Raw genomic sequence first — 21,417 nt, 5'->3', positions numbered from 1 at the left:
ACTAGCAGTCGCCATTGGGGTCGGCTAATGGGGATCCTAATAAATCAAATAAGAAAATGAAATCAGCGGCACCGATTGGTCAAGACAGAAAAATAACATCAGGCTGACTGAAAAATGGAATCAGTCAGTGCAAATTAATACATGGTCAAGACCCGGGAACAGAGTTCATAATTATTTTATTCTGTGTTCATATGTATGCACATATAATCCCTATACAATACAACATAAGATCAGAGTAGCATGACAGACCACTAAAACAGAATCCAAACAGTAAAAAAACTAAATCATCAATAAATAAATCGTTAAATAAATAAACTAATACAAGTATAAATTAGGTATAGATTTTGTATTTCTAATATTGTCTGCATGCTTAAAGGAACATCCTCATGTATAATTTCTGTACAAACACACACATGGCTATTTTCAAGTACAAGTGTTGTTTTGACTATGTACATTATGTTCATGAGGCTACTTGACCGTATTGAAGAAAGGCCAACATATCAAACAAGGAAATTAGGAAGCACTTTAAGAGACCCACACTCAAACACACACACACCTCTAAACACTGATGGACACAAACCGACACACACAAACCGACACACACACACACACACACACACACACACACACACACACACACACACACACACACACACACACACACACACACACACACACACACACACACACACACACACACACACACACACACACACACACACACACACACACACACACACACACACACACACACACACACACACCACCAGCACTAGGAGACCCTGATTTGACAGACTGAATTTCCATCTCTTCCTGAGAAATAACAGAGCTAAGCCTGCTCAACCACAGTCACATGGCATTCCAGGAGTCCATTTGGGATTAAACTAACATACCAAGAAACAGTTTACTAATACAATTAAGCCACTGAACTTGCTACTGGAAAGACATTGTTAAGAAATGAAACAACTTGCATTCCAGAGATGTTTTTTAGTGTCCCTCTCTAAGTGTTTAGGGTATTTCATATTGGGTTGCTTATCACCACAAAGATCCTCACTTGTCATACAAATCTACGTTAGACACCTGTCTGAATTTACAGAAGGGAAATCACCAGGATGAGTTAAGTACATGTATCAAAGAAAATTGTCTCTAGTTGTCCTTGTACCATTAATGATTAAAATGTTTAAACAGATAGTGATTCTCTAGAATAAGCAACTCTGTCTTTACAATTGACAGCATCAGCAGACAAAACCAACAGAATTGGCTACAGAAAGAAAGGCATCATCTTTATCTAAAATCTCTGATCTTTACAGATGGGACTTCAAAACCAAAGCGTTCAGTTGTTTTACACATTTACTTGATCTGATTTCAAATGAATATTGCTTAAGCATAATATACCCTGTTCGTTTGCCAATTATGTTACAATCCCCCCCAAAAAAAATATTGAGAAGGTTGAATGGGGCATCAAGCAAGGGATTCTGTTTGGCCCATGCTTAGGTAAAAGTAAAAATAGCTAAAGAAACCAAATACTCAAACATACTTATTTGCTATCTTTTAGGATATCAACAGGTGTCTACATTGATTAAGAATGCTATACATTTCACAAGATCATGATTTATGTTACTCAGGTGTGGGTAAAAGTGATACACTTTTTAAAAGAAGGATCACGAAGGAGTCATCTTCAAGCGAGGATCTATGTTACATAGATGGAAACAAGACCAGGATCAAATTTGTGAGAGAGACAAGAATATGTAAAAGAAACAACTATACTGTTGGCATTTCTCTTCCCACTACAGAGAAAAGAGTTAGTGTGGTTATATTACAAAATCTGTGTGGGTCTGTGTGCTCACAGGAACCATACCGTTAAAAGCATATGTGTGCGTTTACCTGTGTGTGAGATCTAGCGGTGTGTGAGATGTAAGTGAATCTGTCTGTATGGGTAGTGGTGAAGGTGTGCCTGCCGCGGAGCTCATAGCCTGGTCTGGGCCTCAGGGATATAGATCTCGATGCTGTCTGCACTCTCGGTGGCTGAGTTCTGCCGCACCGATGCGGCTCGCTTGGCGGCCATCAAGCGCTTGCGCGCATCCAGCCGCTGCTTCTCTGAGCTCTCCAGGGACCTATCACGGGCCAGGGGAGGGTGACCTTTTGGGGGTTTCTTTGGCACAGGAGGGGGGATCCGTCTCTCCTGAACAGGGATGACAAATAGTCAGTTAGCCCTCGGGGGGAGGGGGGACAGGAGCGTAGACAGCATTAGTACACCTATAGCAGCACACGGCTAGCGCTACAGATAGACAACCACACACGACGCAGCGGCGGGGGGGCGACTGACTGCATGAGGTACGGTGGCCCAGCGAGGTCAGGCCCCGTGGTGCGTGCCAGATGGAATGACTTCTCAAAACCAGCTCACTGTCGACAAGAACAACAGAACAAAAACATGGAGAAGCGGTCAGGAAATCAATAGTATAAAATGCAACAGCCATGATACTGAACAGTAACAACATCTATACAGTCGCTAATACAACAAATGACAGGCAATGGCAACATTCAACTTTTGGGTGTGAGGTGTTTCACTGTGTTAAATGATTGTGTATAAAACTGAATGAATATGATGGTGTATAAAACTATTGATGGCGTATAAGTTGTAATGTGTGATTCACGCCATGTAAAGCACTTAAAGGTATGCGGTACATCTCATAAACCCTCACCATCTAGACCATCTAGACCATCTAGACCATCTAGACCATCTAGACCAGTGGTCACCAACCGGTCGATCTCCAAGGTATTCCTAGTCGAGCACCAAGCATTTCTGTAAAAACCCCAATGATAAAGCCTTGCGTTCCTATTTTTATTTATTTTTTCATGCTGTTGGCGGTAGGTGCACTTGATTCAGCAGCCCTAGTGCCGGGAAGGTAAAGTGTTCCCATTTTTTAACCATTTCATGTGTCTGAAGGGAGAACTCCATCTACCCAGCAGGCCCAGAGAGCAAATCAAGTCCACCTATAGGCCTACCACTGGCCAATCAAGCCATAGACTGTAAAAAGAAGACTCGATCGCACAGCAAAATCGATACTGTGAGATTTCAAATGGTTTAAAAACACGAGACTCAACGAATACAGCAAAGAGCTGCTGTTTTTATGAGCCAAAGCTCATGTTTAAGTTGTTATTCAGCAATGTCAACACTTAAAATGCACGTTCTCCCTACTTCCACTTACGCTACAAACAGCACTGCCGCTGCATTAAAGGAGTAGCCTCTAGCAAAGTGTTCCCATAAGCTTGCATTGTTATTATTAGCGGCTTGTGTCTTTTTTAATATCCAGGAATATCTCACTTTCTCTGGTTATAGGAGTAACATGGATTGGTCCATGAGGCAGAAATAATGCAGTGCCACTTGAGTTTCGCCATCAACTGAAAGACTGCGTCCCCTTTTGTCAGTGGAGGGAGGGACAGCAGAGGGACAGTGATTCGGGTGAGAGGCAGCCTCACTGCTGCTCTCTCCCTCCCCTCAGACTGACCATCAGATGCAGGCCATCAGTCAGCTGTGCCTCACAGGTAATACAACAAAGTATCTATTACCAGTGTGATCATATACCTCCATTTAAAAAATATATAATTTAACAATAGTCTGAGAAGAACAACATTGGCAGGGCAATTCAAGCATTAAAATTATGCAATGATAATGTTTTGGGTGTATAGCCTACTGCACAAATCTCATTGCTACAGACCTGTTTTAAAATGGTTAATGTTGCATAGGCTTACGTTAAAGTCATGTTTAAAAATAATCTGAGCGGTAGATCTCAAATTGTATTTTGACTGATGAAGTGAATTGGACTCAGAAAAGGTTGGTGGCCACTGATCTAGACAAAAGTAATTTGTTGCCAAACCAGAGAAAATCATTGATACAGTATGTTATTAATAAATAATAATTGTGAAGTTACAACAGCAATACTAGATCATGCAATGAGTTGAAGCTACTGATTTGTTTCTGCATGATCAGTATATCTTGGCTGGTCGGAATGATGAGCTGAGTCTCCATTGACTTAGACAGCACAGACAGATACTAGCTGGTCCTGGACGCCTGTTTTACCTTTCTCTCCGGGGGGTCCAGGGGCTTCCAGTTGTTGGCCCTCAGCTGGTGCAGCTCATCAAACTTCAGGCTGATGTTCTCGATGGACAGCTGGAGCATGTCCCAGAAACCAGCCAGGTCCTGAGAGATGGGCCGCGGGCGGGCGTTGGGGTTCTGATCCCAGATCAGTAAAAAAGGGAAGAACGAAACAGAGTTTTACCTCAGATTTTATGTGAAGAACAGGGGGAGTCAAAGGAAACTGAAGAATTAGAAGAGTCGCACACCAGGTTCTCCTCACAAAGTTCCCGGAACTGCTGGAACTTCTGTGACATCAGGAGCTGAGCACTTCCTACGGCAAGCCTCATTTTCCCCAAGACTGTAGAGAGGAAGATAATGTAAATACAGATCAGATCACACAGGGAGAAATCAGAGGACTGTCTCATTGTAATGGCTGGAATGAGGCCACCTAATTGTACCTATCACAAGTACAATTACGCACAACTAAGCGGCACTAGACTCCACTGCTCTCACACAATTGTGATAGGTAGTGGTGTAAATGCTTTTGGACAGGCCAGACTCACTGTCATCCGGCAGGTCGTTTTCCTGTTCGTCCTGCTTCATCTGTCTGCACCAGCCCTTCATGCGGTCCGTCTCGGCCTGCAGCAGCTTGAGGAACCAGCGTCCGTCCCTCTGGCACACAGACTTCTGGACTACCTCCAGGGGATCTTCAGTCACACTGTCGATCCAGGGGTCAGGCGGGGGCAGGATGGACGGGTCGAAGCACACGTCATCGTAGTCGTCTGAGGTACAGGCGTGGTAGTGGTTGCCCGAGCCCTGGATGCTGACAGTGGAGGCAGAGGCTGGCGAGGTGGCGGCTTCACGGGAGTACTTGCGGGACACAGAGCCTGAGAAGGGCAGGTCTGTTTCTGGGGAGTCCAGGGGGCTGTCTAATATGTCAGGCATGTCCAGGTCTGCCTGTACTGCTGCCGTTACACTGTTGGAGCGGATGAACTGCCGGTATCTGCCAACAGGGTGAGATATACATCAGTGCTTAGTCTGAGGTGACCTGACTAGGAAAAACTTGAACCTAATTTAAGGCTATACATAAGGTACAGAGTTTTTCTGGCCAGGTCGCAATGTGGTCAGAAGAACTTGCTCTGAAACTACCAGTACTGCAATATTCTATTCTCCATCCATTCTGATGGATGGAAGGTTCATTTTACCACATTTTGAGCCAATCCATGGTACCATGAATGAACATCCCACACAGAGTGTTAGTGTGGGAGGTGTACAGAGACACAGAGTAAGGGAAGGGAAGGGGCCCTAGGCTGCAGTCATCACGGAGCAAGCCTACTACTCTAAAACACCCACCAGCCATGACTATTCCTTTAGAGGGAGCGCCCTTCACTGCAGACACAGCAGAGCTGTACAAGAACTGCCTCACGATGCCGATGACTATTGCTGCTATATTTGTCCTATACAACACATAGGGTGGAGCAGAACACACGTAGCACAAGGAAGAAATATACAATAAGGTGTATAATGTGAATAATTTCACTCTGATTCATATTCAAACTCTCACAGTCTTTAGTATGACTAAGCTGCTGTAGTGGGCAGTCAGTGCTCCTCATTAACAGACAGAAGTTGGAGAAACCAGCAGTCAGCTACTTTAAAGTCTACCCAGACTATTTCTCCAACTTCTATCTCCAGTATCAAAAATTAGAGAATAATCTTGTGAGTGAGAGTAGGCGTTTGGTTTGCCTCATCAGACTGCAGTCGCAGGTGAGCTGGAGATGACTCAGCTGAAGTCACTGAAGAGGCGTCACCGGCGAGGCCAACAGACAAACATAACTCACTCACCATTTCCCTTTCAGAGAAACGGGGCAGGAAATGCCATAGTTCCAAATGTCTGTTTTGCTAGCGCAGCTGTTCCACCGTATTAACAACCCTAGGCACAAGCTGCTTCTCCCAGCAACCCCTGACTCACTTAGTAACAGCCTTCATTTGTAAATGGATGGCTTTCTCTGGACATTTACACAAAAAAGGTCATGAAGGCAAGAAACAGTGAAGGACTGACATTCTGAACTGACTGATAGAGAAAAAGCGCGAGAGAGACTCACCCCCTCTCATCCTCCACCTGGACCCCAATTGATTGGTACTTGGACTGGTCCTCCATCTCCAGAGCTTCCTCTTCTGGCCCATCCACCTGGACATAAAATTATCCAAAAAACGAATTCACCTATAAACTAGACATCTATTTTTCAGTCACTACAATATACAGAACACCAGGGTGAAGTAATGTAAACATATGCCACTAGAGGACAGTATAGAGCAAGAGTAGAACCTGTCAACTCAGAGAGGGGATGAGGATCCAGTCTCTAAAAACCTGGCTCGTGTGTCAACTAATTCATTTCTTATTATTCCCATATCAGATCAAACAAAATGTTAAACGACACCAGAAAAGTGGTTGTGAGGTAGTGTCTACCACAGACCTGGATGCCGATGGACAGCTGGCACTTGGCCCGCCTGGCCTGCTCCTTCCTGCTGTCCTCAGTGATATGGGCCAGGGCCGAGGTGGTGGTGGTGATGGTGATGCTGCTGTTTGCAACATGCTGGCTAGCAGGGCCGTGGACCTGGGCGTTGGCCGCCTCAATGGCTGCCGTTAGGGCCTTCATGCTGTCGATGCTCTCTGTGGAGTTAGACAGGCCTGACTGGATGGTCATGTCTCCCTGCGGGTGACTATCCCTGCCCCCCTGGCCATGGCCATCCATGTAGGCATCCTGGGCCGACTCGGTGCTGCTCTGGGCTGTGATGGAGATGAAGGGTTTGGAGGTGCGGGGCGGCACCGGGGGAGGGGTCTTCTTATAGGTTGTGATGCATGATGACACTGTGGGGAACAATGGGAGAGGTAAAGTACTTGCGAGAGGGGATATTTAACACACACGTCATAGCTTTCTAACATATCAAAGTAGGAATGTATATTCTACTCTCCCGCTGTGGACAGGTTTTGATGTTCTCATACACACAGTCAAATCTATAGGTGATCAGGGGAGGGCAACAAGTCTCATTGATGAAGAGGGAACATGTTCAAATCTAAAAAGGTAATGGTGATAGTAGTGGTAGAGGTATGCGAGCCGATTTATAGAAAGACATGAATAAAACAAGGGTTTTTTATTCCTACTCTTTCCACCTCTTTTTCTCTACCACACTCACCCTATTTTTAAAGTTTGTGATAGCTTGTTTTTGTGATGGCTTACACAATCTAGTCAAGAGTTAACTGCTCATTACAAAATGTGCAATTACAGCAAAAATAATGAGGGTTAGTCATTCATGTAAAGGTAGAGGGAAACACCAAAGCACAGCAAATGAACAGCCGTGGAGTTTCTCACAGAGTGCGGAACTGTGAGATGGTAAATCATGCAACACAAATGAGCAGACAGACAATACTATGCATTCAGAAAGTATTCAGACACCTAAATTTTTCCCAATTTTGTTATGTTACAGCCCTATTCTAAAAGGGATTAACTCTACACACAATTCCCCACAATGACAATTCAAAAACAGGTTTGTAGACATTTTTGCAAATATATATTTATTTTTTAAAACTGAAATATCACATTAACATAAATATTTAGACCCTTTACTCAGTACTTTGTTGAAGCACCTTTGGCAGTGATTACAGCCTCAAGTCTTCTTGGGTATGACACTACAAGCTTGGCACACCTGTATTTGGGAAGTTTCTCCCATTCTTCTCTGCAGATCCTCTCAAGTTTTGTCAGGCTGGATGGGGAGCATCGCTGCGCAGCTATTTTCAGGTATCTCCAGAGACGTTCGGTCGGGTTCAAGTCCGGGCTCTGGCTGGGCCCCTCAAGGACATTCAGAGACTTGTCCCAAAGCCACTCCTGCATTGTCTTGGCTGTGTGCTTAGGGTCGTTGTCCTGTTGGAAGCTGAACCTTCTCCCCAGTCAGATCCTGAGCGCCCTGGAGCAGGTTTTCATTAAGGATCTCTCTGTAATTTGCTTCGTTCATCTTTCCCTCGATCCTGACTAGTATCCCAGTCCATGCCACTGAAAAACATACCCATTTGTGTGCCTTTCCAAATCATGTCCAATCAATTGAATTTACCACAGGAAATTGAAGAAACATCTCAAGGATGATTAATGGAAACAGGATGCACCTCAGCTCAATTTCGAGTCTCATAGCAAAGGATCTACATACTTATGTAAATAAGGCATTTCTGTTTTTATATTGATTGAATTTTCAAAATGTCTAAAAACCTGTTTTCGCTTTGTCATTATGGGGTATTGTGTATATTGCTGAGGATTTTTGTAGTTTTCTTTCATCCATTTAGAATAAGGCTGTAACATAACAAAATGTGGAAAAAGTCAAGGGGTCTGAATACTTTCCCAAAGGCACTGTACAGTACAGAGAGTTCTATCCATAGAAACATCAATACAGGTCCAACTGTATATCAATACATGTCCAATTGTACAAGAAAAATGCTTTTCAATGAGTTCTTAAATGAATGTTTCACTTGTGAGAAATATTGGGATCGTCTCCAGTACATATTAGATATTTTATTCCATGGCAAGCTAACAAAGTGAGGTGTCTGTGGAGGAATGATCCATGTAGGGCAGCAGGATACTTATGTTACGTCGATAGAGAGAGTCTAGGCCCAGCCCCAGGTTCTGTCTGCTTTGACAAGTACTTCAAAACGCAACTCTGACAGGACTGAATAAATAGCACCATGCCCTCAGACCACACAGAAGCAAAGAACAGTCTCTCTCTCTCTTTATCTCTCATACACAGACACACACCAACTCATGATCTCTTTTGACATCGCCACTTCTAAAACTTTGACGATAGAAATCAACTGTCTGGCTTTGTTTTTGATGAGCGATGGCTGGCAGGGAGAGGGAGAAGGAGCACACAGACACCACCAGCTCTGACAAACTGTGGAGCTTATTAGTGTGTAGCAGTGACCCCGCTGCACTCCGCCCCCTCTGCCCCTGGACCCCCCCTGGCCCTGCTGCCTGTACTGTATCTATTACACACACACCTGAAAAATCTATAGCTAATAACAAAACCATAATTTGTTAAACAAAGCCTATTGTGCTGTAGAGACAATACTCATTGAGGCAGAAAACACATATTATGCTGTTATGCAGAATACACATATTATGCTGTTAAATCAATAGCCTCCTAGTAGCAGGTCCTTCCAGGGTTGTGTATAACATATACTCCCCTCCATATGCATTTGGACAGTGAAGCTAACTTATTCTTAATTTGGCTCTATACGACACCATTTTGGATTTGAGCTCAAATGTTTCATATGAGGCGGCAGTACATAATGTCACCTTTTACTTGAGGGTATTTTCATACATATCTGTTTTACCATTTAGAAATGAACGCTCTTTATGTATCTAGCTCCCCATTTGAGGAAAACATAAGTATTTAGACAAATTCACTTATAGTGTCAATGCTACATCAAGTTTGCGACTATACAAACTTGTTGGATGCATTTGCAGGTTGTTTTGGTTGTGTTTCAGATTATATTTTTGCCTAACAGCAAGTGAATTGTTAATAAATGTTTTGTGTCATTTTGGAGAAACTTTAATTATGAGTAACAATAGAAGATGTTTCTGAACACACATACCATGGTTATGGATATGATTATGGATAATCATAGTAGCATCCACATGAATGTAGAAGTGTTCAGAAAGTTACAAAAGACACAAAGATCATTGACCCACCCACCCCACAAAAAACAAACCTCCTTGGTAATGGTGAGAGGTTTTGTTTTGTTGTAGCCTCTAACCTTCTCACTCATCCTTATTAATGAATTAATTCCTGATTTGTCTTAATCATGGCATTATCTGGATTAATTCAGAAGTGTTCAGGAACATCTTATCTACTCACTGAGAAAGAAAATTACACCAGTCATCACTCAGTTTCTATTGGGTAAAACATGACCCAAAAGTTTTTAGGACTATCCAATCTAATCATCACATTAGGAATGGTGCAAATCGGCTGCGCGCGTGCGCCATCATTCATAAATGTCTTTTGTCTCCCCACACCAAATGCGATCTTTTATTTATTTACCTTCATTTAACTAGGCAAGTCAGTTAAGAACAAATTCTTATTTTCAATGAAGGCCTAGGAACAGTGGGTTAACTGCCTGTTCAGGGGCAGAATGACAGATTTGTACATTGTCAGCTCGGGGGTTTGAACTTGCAACCTTCCAGTTACTAGTCCAACGCTCTAACCACTAGGCTACCCTGCCGCCCCGATCATGACACGCAGGTTAAAATATCAAAACAAAATCTGAACCAACTATATTAATTTGGGGACAGGTCGAAAAGCATTAAACATTTATGGCAATTTAGCGAGCTAGCTTGCACTTGCTAACTAATTTGTCCTATTTAGCTAGCTTGCTGTTGCTAGCTAATTTGTCCTGGGATATAAACATTGAGTTGTTATTTTACCTGAAATGCACAAGGTCCTCTACTCCACCAATTAATCCACACATACAACGGTCAACTGAATAATTTCTAGTCAACTCTCCTCCTTCCAGGCTTTTTCTTTGACTTTATATTGCAATTGGCAACTTTCATAAATTACATGCATTACCTTCACCGACCTATTTCGTCTTTCAGTCACCCATGTGGGTATAACCAATGAGATGGCACGTGGGTACCTGTTTGGGAGTTGCAGGACTTGCAGCGTGATCTGCGTCAGAAATAGAACTGACTTCTATGTTAGCCCTTGGCAACGCAGAATAATATTGAATAATATAGATATCTACATTTATTTTGCAACGCTCGTGCACGGTGTAGTCAGCCTGTTAGAGGACAGGCTGAATGACACTGACACTACCAAGAAAACTAATCAATCCCGGCCAGATCACTAGTCTCCATTTCACGGACAGGCAGCACAGATCTGTGTGTTCCCTCTCTAAAGGCTCAAACATCACACCGAATGTGGATCTAGCGTTCATCTGCAAATTTTCTCAGCGCACTGTGTGTTAGTGACCACCCAAAATTTTACATGTGATTCTACATGTAGAATCGGTGAGCAGTCGGTTCACAAATTACGTTCAGCGATGTTAAGTACACCATTGGTGTGTCTGAGCCCTAAGTGTGTGTGTTCTCTCCCTTATACACAAGAACAGACCGAAATACAGATATGGATGTGTGATATAGCACACGAGCTATGTGGAATTCTTTTTTTTTTGTATTCAGCTATGCAGGTAGTGTAGGTGGAAGTATGTACATTCGTGTGAGTCATATCGTATGTCTATGTTTATTCGTTGCACATCTGGCTTCAGGGAAGAGAACACTCATTAGCTAAGTACAGTGTTATGCGCCATGATCTAATCAGGATCTTCCTACAGTGGAAACAACAACCACAGCAACAACAAACATGGCTGCTTACAAAAAAAGTGTTACTTGAGTTATTGATACCATCCTTACCTTCACTATTCTCTGTCACCAGCACAGTGTGGAAAAGAAATTAAGATATGATTAAATTAAGATATAGGTAAGAACCCAAGAGAACGGATGGAGAACTTGAGTGTGTATGACTCAGCGTCTTTTTATTGAGAGAGAGATAGTCCATCATAATTGCGCCAGTAAGAGCTAAATATGAAGATGTAGGAGTAGGTCACATATGCTATAAACCACGCTGGAGGTTACTGTGGACCAGGGCATCCATTGTAACACAAAGTACCATGGCAACCATTTTACCATGACAACCATTTCCTTTTAATTGCCCACGATGTCGTCACTTTCTTCTCTGTGCGAGCCCTGGTGAAATGTGAAAAGGGATATGTGCCTTGTTGTGCTACAGTGCTGTGCCTCTATGCACTGTATCTTTTTAAAGATCTCCATGGTACTGTACATGCATCTCATCTCGTCTGTTCCAGTCCGCAGTAGGAAGTAGCTGTCAACAGATTCACAGTTTCAGCAGAATATTCAAGTATTCCTTGACAGGGTCAGAGTGGAGGCAGAACCCCTCGTGTGTTTTGGCACACGCAGCGTCAGCGGAAGGAAAGACGGGCTCATTCATGCCCTGCTAGGCTGGAGGTTAACAGTGGTTGACAGACTGGCAGGAGCCAGGGCAGGGCCGGAGGGTGATGAATGAGGCCTTCTAGCCGTAGAACACAGATGGGTCATTCACCAGCGGTGTTACTCAGGCTGCCTTGGGGGAATGATCTCAGTCCATGGTGGACTTCTTTCTGGGAATGAGGCATGGAGACAGGCCCCACATGACTCCGATCTCCAGCTATAACCAGTGTTGTTTACACTGTACGACAGCGTCTGAGGAAATAATAGTCGAGGGTAAGATGACGGCTATTTGTATTCTACTGCCTTGCTTGGCTTGCTGGAGATGAAGGTCACTATTTTTTAAATAGTTTGTAAGTGTAAATGCATTGCCTCTTGAAGAATGTATTATTAGCTGGCAGTTTTAGAAACACCTGACTACACTAGAACAACTAGTGCTTTGAGAGTGCTTTCTTTCCCAAAACACTGATCCCTACACTGAGTACCACCAGTACCTACACTCTATTCTCTAAGTCCAGGGGACATCCTCTTGTAACAGCTCTGACTGCACAACTCCTGAGCTGTAATAGTATCCCCTCCTCATTTCGCTCTTTCTCTCCTCATCGCTCTCTCCTCTGCTGTATGTATGAGCCAGCAGGAGTCCTAGGGCTCAGCTTGCACCAGTATTACACAGATGTCATGTACAATCACCCATATCTACTCTCAGCAGCAGCAGCACCTACACCCACTCACCGCTACACACCAAAGGCCTCTTGGCATCCCATCATCTTAGCTGTTTAGGGAAACACGTCAATCACACACATCAGTCTCACAGATAACTAAGGATGGGAGGATGGATGGAAAACACTTTCACAAGTATCATGGGATTAAGAAGCTTTATATCTGATCTGCCGTGTACCGTATGGAAAAATATAGCCTCGCTTTCCAGGCTTCCTCAAGTGATTAACAAGACTTGGAAGGATGGCATCACAAGTCTAGTAAAATATGACACAAATAATCAAGAATCACATGGTAATTCATCAGATAAACAGAATCAATTTGATCTGACCTACAAGGCTTCCTTGTAAATTGAATTCACCTAAAATAACCTAGAAACCTGAGTTACAACTTTGAACTATGCCCATCTCCTGCTTTCCATTCCCTTAGGCAGATGGTATGTCTCAGGGAGCCAGACTCAGAGCCATGTACGAGGGGTAGAGGTGCCCTCTGAATGTCAGCACCAACACTCCTCCCCATTAACTCTACCATAAGACTCTCTCTCCTCTCTCTATCGTACAGCAGTGTATAAATCTCTCACAGCACCATGGCGATGAGCCATCACTGGGATCGCCCCCTTCCTCCACTGCACACCAAGCGTCAATGTCAGGGCCTCACTCTGATGAGCTTGGCTCTCTTATTTCTGCCTAAAAACCTCGTGGACTTTCTTTTTCACAAAACCTTGAAGACCAAAAACATTTTCCTCTCAAAACCTTGTGGACCAAACCCCTTTTCCTCTCAAAACCTTGTGGACAAACCCCTTTTCCTCTCAAAACCGTGTGGACCAAACCCCTTTTCCTCTCAAAACCTTGTGGACAATTCCTGTTGAACTGTGTTATTAGGAGAAGAGTCCACAAGGTTTTGTGAAGAAAGGGTTTAGGTTCACACGGTTTTGTCAGGGCTGTACGCTCCGGTTTGATTCCCTATTCTGTCTCTACTCCTCACAAAACAGCTTATGACGTTGTTGCTGCTGTTTTCAATTCACACACAAGCTTATCAAAGGATGTCGACGCCCTGTGTTCATATTAATAGAATTATATATTTTTAGGCAGAATTATCTACAAAAAATGTAATGGCTTGTCTGCCTTTTTGAAATGGGTGAGGAAATTATAAATGGTGGGAAAGTAGGATATCAGAGATGCAGATAAGTCAAAGCACAGAAAGGGGAAGTGATTTGCATGGGCTTTAGATGTCTTAGCCTGGTTCTTAACTGAGGGTGACCTCTTTCAGGGCCATGCTCCCCTAATGCCTAATTAATCTGCTGCCTCATTAGAAATCTTCTTCAACTGCTTTTATTTGATGTGGACAAGGACGTCATAGGACAGATTATCGAGAATTGATGAAAACGTATGATGCATAGACAATAACATACCTGTACAGTACGGAGTACAAAGAAAACAGCTTCTGTGCCCACATACAATGAAACATAGTACCACTCTCAAGCCCATTATCTAACATGCAAACTAGATTTCGGCATCATGTTCAAACTTATGAGAGCAGCCTCTGATCCCCCCCGCAGCTCAAATGTCTAGAGATGTTGTGGAGTGCTGAAGGCAGAGTCGGGACAGGACGCAAATGCCAGCTTGATGTTTTCACTCAGACCCAACGGCCATCGTGAAAGATCAAATAGTCCCGAAACTTCCCTCCACACATTTTCTCATCTAGGGTTGCAAAGCTACCGTTAATTTACCAATGTTAGTGGAATCTTCAGTAATTAACAGGTAATCTATGGTAACTTTGGTAATTTATACTTGAATAACTTAAAAGAAATGTATTCATATATAGTATTCATTTGTATTTATTTTTTTACATCTGTGTCCATATAGACCATATGGTCCAAGAGAAATTTGTCCAATTAATGAAAAAAATTATCTAATCAACAATGGCATTATTTTTTATTAACTCTGAAACTCTTTTTTTCTCGCCTGCCACCAGTTTGGCACATAAACATTTACAACAAAGACATATTGACATCGTGAAATAAATAATGTGTATAAAATAAATAAAATATATTTCACACGTTTTTCTTTCTCTCTCTTTTCTCCACTCGCTCAAGCAGCTCTCCTGCGGGTCCAGCCCATATGTCTGCCTTGACTACCCCCGGGTGCAGAGCAGCAGGATGGAAAGTAGCGAGTGCACATCTTCAGTCAGACATGCAGCACCAGCAAAGAGTTGGAGGTAGAGTTAAAGAAAGCCCTTATTATTTATCTGTATCAGATGACTGTACCTAGCTTATTTTTCATCAACTATGCATATCTGAAGTCTTTGTTGTTGCAGTACTGAAGCATTATACGTTTTAAGAGCTAAACGAGAACATAAGCAACTGGCTCCTTTATTTTCACAAGACAACTCAAAATCAGTTAGAGAGATCTGTCCTTAGCAGTTTTGTTATTATTTCATTCTACCTCTGCATGGTAACAGTACTTTCATGATTATCTATAAACTCAACAATTATTTTCAAACTACATGTTGGTTTAATTTAAAATATGGCAAAATGGTCCTGATGATCATTTCCTGGGACTACAGAGATGTCTCTTAACGTTTCATCCTGGGAGGTCAAACAGAGCCTTGCTGTCAGTGGATTGCCACTAGGAGAACAAGAATTCCCAGAGGAACAGTCAAACTAGGTTGCAGGAAGTACAACTCAAATCAGCACTGACACCTGGGACTCATCTGATGGGGCAGTCTCTAAGTTTGATAAAGTCCTTTGAAGCATTTCAGTGAAATTATAAAAACAATGACTTTTTTTAAATAAATAACTTGAAGTGAATTTTAGAGGGTCCTTATCATACACACACACTTTATCTCCGAAAATATTGTATTAATTACAGAAAATGTGTTTTTTTCTTGTAAGTTTTTCTTGTAAGGATTTTCTTCAAGCTCCATTAACCACATTTGAGAAATTAGTGCCATTTCCAAGCCTATTACACACACCAGCTCGGATTTAAAATGTTCTGTATATAACAGTGATTTAATATACCAGGGAGAGACGATCATGTTCCTCATGCTGGACTGGACCAGGCAAGCAGCCATGTTTTGACCATAGCACCAATAAAAGTCATCTCCTCTCAAAGAGATACAGTGGTGATAGGCCTCAGGCTCAGCTCTACTTCTCCTGCTTAGAGCATCCTCAGGCTTAGTGCTGCTATGATTGTGTGTTGTGTGAGGGTGGTGTATGTTCTGGGAGTCAGGTGAACATACTGTGATCCTGTGGAGAGAGTCTTTCTTGACATTGACCTTTGCTGGTATGTGCTGCCCTGACAGTGTTGGTACAGTAGATCAATGTGCGCTGTGAAAGTGATAAACACAGACCTGTGGTGCTCTTGAGCGTCTCCATAGTGGTGGTGGTGTGAATTATAGGCGTTCCAGGGGAGACATTGACCTTTATTGGTCTATGCAACGCTGACAGTAGTGTTTGTTTTTGCTCTTGAGGGTCTAATCGTGGTGGTGGATAGAGAAGACACTTCCTTTTGCTACAGTGGTATGACAGAGCAGTGCGTGTTTTGACTCGCCAGACAAACAGCGCAACAGATCAAATCAAATTGTATTGGTCACAAACATATTTAGCAGTTGTTATTGAGGTTGTAGCGAAATGCTTGTTTTCCAAAAGTGCAGTAGTATCTACCAAATCCCAACTATACACACAAATCTAAAGTAAAATAAGGGAATTAAGAAATATATAAATATTAGGACAAGCAATGTCGGAGTGGCATTGACTAAAATACAGTTTATACATACTGCTTTACTCATTTCATATGTAAACATTATTAAAGTGACTAGTGTTCCATTATTAAAGTGGCCAGTGATTCCATGTCTACAGGGCAGCAGCCTCTAAGGTGCAGGGTTGAGTAACCGGGTGGTATCCGGCTAGCTAACAGTCTGATGGCCTTGAGATAGAAGCTGTATTTCAGTCTCTCGGTCCAAGCTTTGATGCACCTGTACTGACCTCGCCTTCTGGATGGTAGCAGGGTGAACAGGCCGTGGCTCGGGTGGTTGATGTCCTTGATGATCTTTTTTTCCTGTGACATCAGGTGCCCCCGGTGATGCCTTGGGCAGACTGCACCACCCTCTGGAGAGCCCTGCGATTGCGTGCAGTGCAGTTGCCATATCAGGCGGTGATACCATCTATAAAAGTTTGTGAGGGTCTTAGGGGCCAAGCCAAATTTCTTCAGCCTCCTGAGCTTGAAGAGACGCTGTTGCGCGGTCTTCACTACACTGTCTGTGTGGGTGGACCATTTCAGATCGTCGGTGATGTGTTCGCCGAGGAACTTGAAGCTTTTCACCTTCTCTACTGTGGTCACGTCAGGAGAGTGCTCTCTCTGCTGTTTCCTGGAGTCTACAAGCATTTTTTTTTTTTACCCCCTTTACTCCCCAATTTCGTGGTATCCAATTGTTAGTAGTTACTATCTTGTCTCATCGCTACAACTCCCGTACGGGCTCGGGAGAGACGAAGGTCGAAAGCCATGCGTCCTCCGAAACACAACCCAACCAAGCCGCACTGCTTCTTAACACAGCGTGCATCGAACCCAGAAACCAGCCGCACCAATGTGTCGCAGGAAACACTGTGCACCTGGCGACCTGGTTAGCGTGCACTGCGCCCGCCACAGGAATCCCTAGTGCGCGACGAGACAAGGATATCCCTACCGGCCAAACCCTCCCTATCCTGGACGACGCTAGGCCAATTGTGCGTCGCCCCATGGACCTCCCGGTCGATGCCGGCTGCGACAGAGCCTGGGCTCGAACCCAGAGTCTCTGGTGACACAGCTAGCACTGCGCCACCCAGGAGGCCTCTAGTCCACAAGCATTTTGATGACGTTGAGGGAGAAGTTATTTTCCTGGCACCACTCCGCCAGGGTCCTCACCTCCTCCCTGGAGGCTGTTTCGTCATTGTTGGTAATCAGGCATCCAACTGTTGTGTCATCTGCAAACTTGATGATTACATTAGAGGAATGTGTGGCCATGCATTCATGGGTGAACAGGGAATATAGGAGGGGGCTGAGCATGCACACTTGTGGGGCCACTGTGTTGAGGATCAACGAAGTGGAGTTGTTTCCTATCTTCACCACCTGGGGGCAGCCCGTCAGGAAGTCCAGGACCCAGTTGCACAGGGCGGGGTTCAGACCCAGGGCCCCGAGCTTAATGATGAGCTTGGAGGGCACTATACTGTTGAATGCTGAGCTATAATCAATGAACAGCATTCTTACAAAGGTATTCCTCTTGTCCAGATGGGATTTGGCAGTGTGCAGTGCGATGGCATCGTAGGTGGATCTATTTGGGCGCTATGCAAATTGAAGTGGGTCTAGGGTGTCAGGTAAGGTAGAGGCGATATGATCCTTAACTAGCCTCTCAAAGCACTTCATGATGACAGAAGTGAGGGCTACGGGGTGATACTCATTTAGTTCAGTTACCTTTGCTTTCTTGGGTACAGGAACAATGGTGTAAATATTGAAGTGGGGACAGTAGACTGGGAGAGAGAGATATTGAATATGTCCGTAAACACTCCAGCCAGCTGGTCTGTGCATGCTCTGAGGACGTGGCTAGAGATTCCATCCTGGCTGGCAGCCTTGCGAGGGTTAACATGTTTAAATGTCTTACTCACGTTTGCCAAGGAGAACGAGAGACCACAGTCCTTGAGAGCGAGCCACATCAGCCACTTTGTTATCCTCAAAGCGGGAGAAGAACGTGTTTAGCTTGTGCGGGAGCAAGACGTCGGTGTACTCAATGTGGCTGGTTTTCTTTTGTAATCCGTGATTATCTATAGACCCTGCCACATACGTCTCGTGTCTGAGCTGTTGAATTGCGACTCCACTTGTCTCTGTACTGACGTTTTGTCTGTTTGATTGCCTTATGGCGGGAATAACTACACTGTTTGTATTCAACCAAATTCCCAGTCACCTTGCCATGGTTAAATGCGGTGGTTCACGTTTTCAGTTTTGCACAAATGCTGCCATCTATCTACGGGTTCTGATTTGGGTAGGTTTTAATAGTCACAGAGGGAACAACATCCGCTATACACTTCCTGATGAACGTGTTCGTGTTCACGTCGATGTTGTTCAACCTGGAACATATCCCAGTCAACGTGATCAAAACAATCTTGAAGAATGGATTCCGCTTGGTCAGACCAGCATTGAATAGACCTTAGCACGTTTACATCCTGTTTGAGTTTCTGCCTATAGGAAAGGATGAGCAAAACGGAGTCATGATCTGATTTTCCGAAGGGAGGGCGGGGGAGGGCCTTGTAGGCTTCCCGGAAGTTGGAGTAGCAGTGGTCAAGTGTTTTAGCAGCGCGAGTAGTACAGTCAATGTCTTGATAGAACTTTGAGAGCGTTTTCCTCAAATTTGCTTTGTTAAAATCCCCAGTTACAATAAATGCGGCCTCAGGATATGTGGTTTCCAGTTTGCACAAAGTCCAGTGTAGGTCTTTGAGGGCCGCCGTGGTATGACCGAAGAGAATTCTCTTGGGAGGTAATACGGTCGGCATTTGATTGTGAGGTATTCTAGTTTGGATGAACAAAAGGACTTGAGTTTCTGTACGTTATCACAATCACACCATGAGTAGTTAATCATGAAACATTCACCCCCGCCTTTCTTCTTCCCCCGGAGAGTTCTTTATTCCTGTCTGTGCAATGTGCTGAGAACCCAGCTGGCTGTAAGGAGGGGGTCAGTATATTCAGACAGCCATGATTCCGTAAAACAGAGTATGTTACAGTCCCTGATGTCGCTCTAGAAGGACATCCTCAGAGACTGAACATTAGCGAGTAATATACTCGGCAGCGATGGATGGTGTGCACGCCTCCTGAGTCAGACTAGAAGTCCACTCCGTATACCTCTTCTCTGCCGGTGGAGTTTTGGAGCAGCCTCTGGGATAAGTTCAACTGCCCTGGGGGGTACGAACAAAGGATCCAATTCGGGAAAGGCGTATTCCAGGTCGTAATCTTGGTTACCGCCGCTCTGATATCCAAAAGTTATTTCCTGCTGTATGTAATAACAAAAAACTTTCTGGGCTAATAATGTAAGAAATAAACTCAAAAAAACGAAATACTGCAAAGTTGTTTATGAGCTAAAAGCAGAGCTGCCATGTCTGTCAGCGCCATCTTGCCAGACTGACCTGTGACTAATCCGTGTGTATTGTAAGAGTGATTAACCAACTGACCTGTGCTGCTCTGGATGGTCCTGACAGTGGTGGTGGTGGTCCTGGGGGGTGAGGCGGGCAGCAGAGACATCCCCTCATCCTCGGAGCAGCCCTGGTCCATGGCCCTCACATAGCTGTGGCTACGCATGCGGAAGCAGCTCGGCATGGGCAGGTCCAACGCATCCATGGCCTGCGACTCCATCTCGCTGAACATCTGCTCACACACCTGCTCTATCTGCCCGTTCACCTCCACCTCACTCACCTGCAAGGGGACAGGGATTGGGGGACGATGGGGGAGAGAGAGGGGGTGCAGCACAACCAGATATCAAAATATCAGTATACTAATCCTAACCTGGGAAACACACCATAGAATAGCCACTTACCTAGAGTTTAATAGCCGTTAACATTTAACGCTGAGGGGCAGAGTAAACATATCTGGAATCATTAGGAGAAGTAAAGGGAGAGAACTACAACAGAAGAAGAGGAACCACAAAATAGCAGTAACAAGAGGAGGAAGAGTCGGAGGGAATGGGAGAGTGAGGGTCAATGTTAATTGGAGAACAAGCAAGTGCAGTGCCTAGAGAATGTTTGGGATGAGGAGGTGGCTTCATTCAGGGTCTAAACCAGAGTTAGGCATTCCCTTCTCAATTTGTCTTTCCTCAAATCCTGGCATACTCTCTCCTCGACTGCATTTCAAAAAACATTGGAGGAAAAGTGGGAGTAAGAGGGGAGTAACCTTGGATCTTCAAGAAAAGACTAATTGAGAAAAAGCACTAGTCTATGAGGGTGAGGGGGTCTTGCAGTGGATCAGCGCAGAAACAGAGGATCATGGGAGATGCAGGGAATGGGCCTGACAGTAGGTAAGATGAGTACCAGAGCATCTAAGATGGTTCAATAACATACTGTAGGTTTAGGTGGGATAAGGAGGGTTTGGATACAGTCTAAAGCATACCACTCCTACACAAAAAGATGAGCTTGAGGCGCCTTTGGCAAGACTAATGCTGAGATGTTTGTAATCCCATCTGATTTTCACTGATAACTGAGGGAGGGTATTAGAGAAGAAACAGTTGGTGAATACTGATCCTTTATCCAAATATGTATTGCATTTTAGTTTGGGAGATGATTGTTCAGTGAGTTATATTTGTAATTTCAGACATGAAAAGCAAAGGGCATAAGGTGACTGATTTTGGGTGACTTGTTTACTCCGAAATGGAATATCCTTGGAATAGTTGAACATCCATAAGAATATGGTACAATACTTTGATTATTATCTTTGAATCAATCTTAAAATGATTATTTAGCTGAGAGTTAACATGAAGTAATGTGCATGACATACAGTACATTATGGAAGTCATATGATAATGGTTTATTTTTTATTATAATTTATTCTGTTATGCTATCTTTGA

The 21,417-nt window shown here is 43.8% G+C and overlaps 1 protein-coding gene across 1 annotated transcript in view; it reads right to left on the bottom strand.

Annotated features, from left to right (window-relative positions):
- Nucleotides 1-739: 739 nt before the first annotated feature.
- LOC139376093 (disks large-associated protein 1-like) overlaps nt 740-21,417 on the bottom strand; it is a 72,218-nt gene continuing 51,540 nt past the window's right edge. The window contains exons 5-11 of the mRNA XM_071118273.1: nt 20,033-20,273; nt 6,553-6,947; nt 6,181-6,266; nt 4,642-5,081; nt 4,345-4,436; nt 4,082-4,234; nt 740-2,182 (exon numbers count right to left, since the gene is read on the bottom strand). Of these exons, the coding sequence (XP_070974374.1) occupies nt 1,967-2,182; nt 4,082-4,234; nt 4,345-4,436; nt 4,642-5,081; nt 6,181-6,266; nt 6,553-6,947; nt 20,033-20,273 (1,623 nt within the window). The 3' untranslated portion in view covers nt 740-1,966. The remainder of the gene's footprint in view (nt 2,183-4,081; nt 4,235-4,344; nt 4,437-4,641; nt 5,082-6,180; nt 6,267-6,552; nt 6,948-20,032; nt 20,274-21,417) is intronic.

Source organism: Oncorhynchus clarkii, chromosome 20 (genome assembly GCF_045791955.1).
Source record: "Oncorhynchus clarkii lewisi isolate Uvic-CL-2024 chromosome 20, UVic_Ocla_1.0, whole genome shotgun sequence".
Taxonomy (NCBI): domain Eukaryota; kingdom Metazoa; phylum Chordata; class Actinopteri; order Salmoniformes; family Salmonidae; genus Oncorhynchus; species Oncorhynchus clarkii.
Note: the sequence above shows the minus strand (reverse complement) of the source record. Positions and strands in the feature narration are given on the sequence as shown.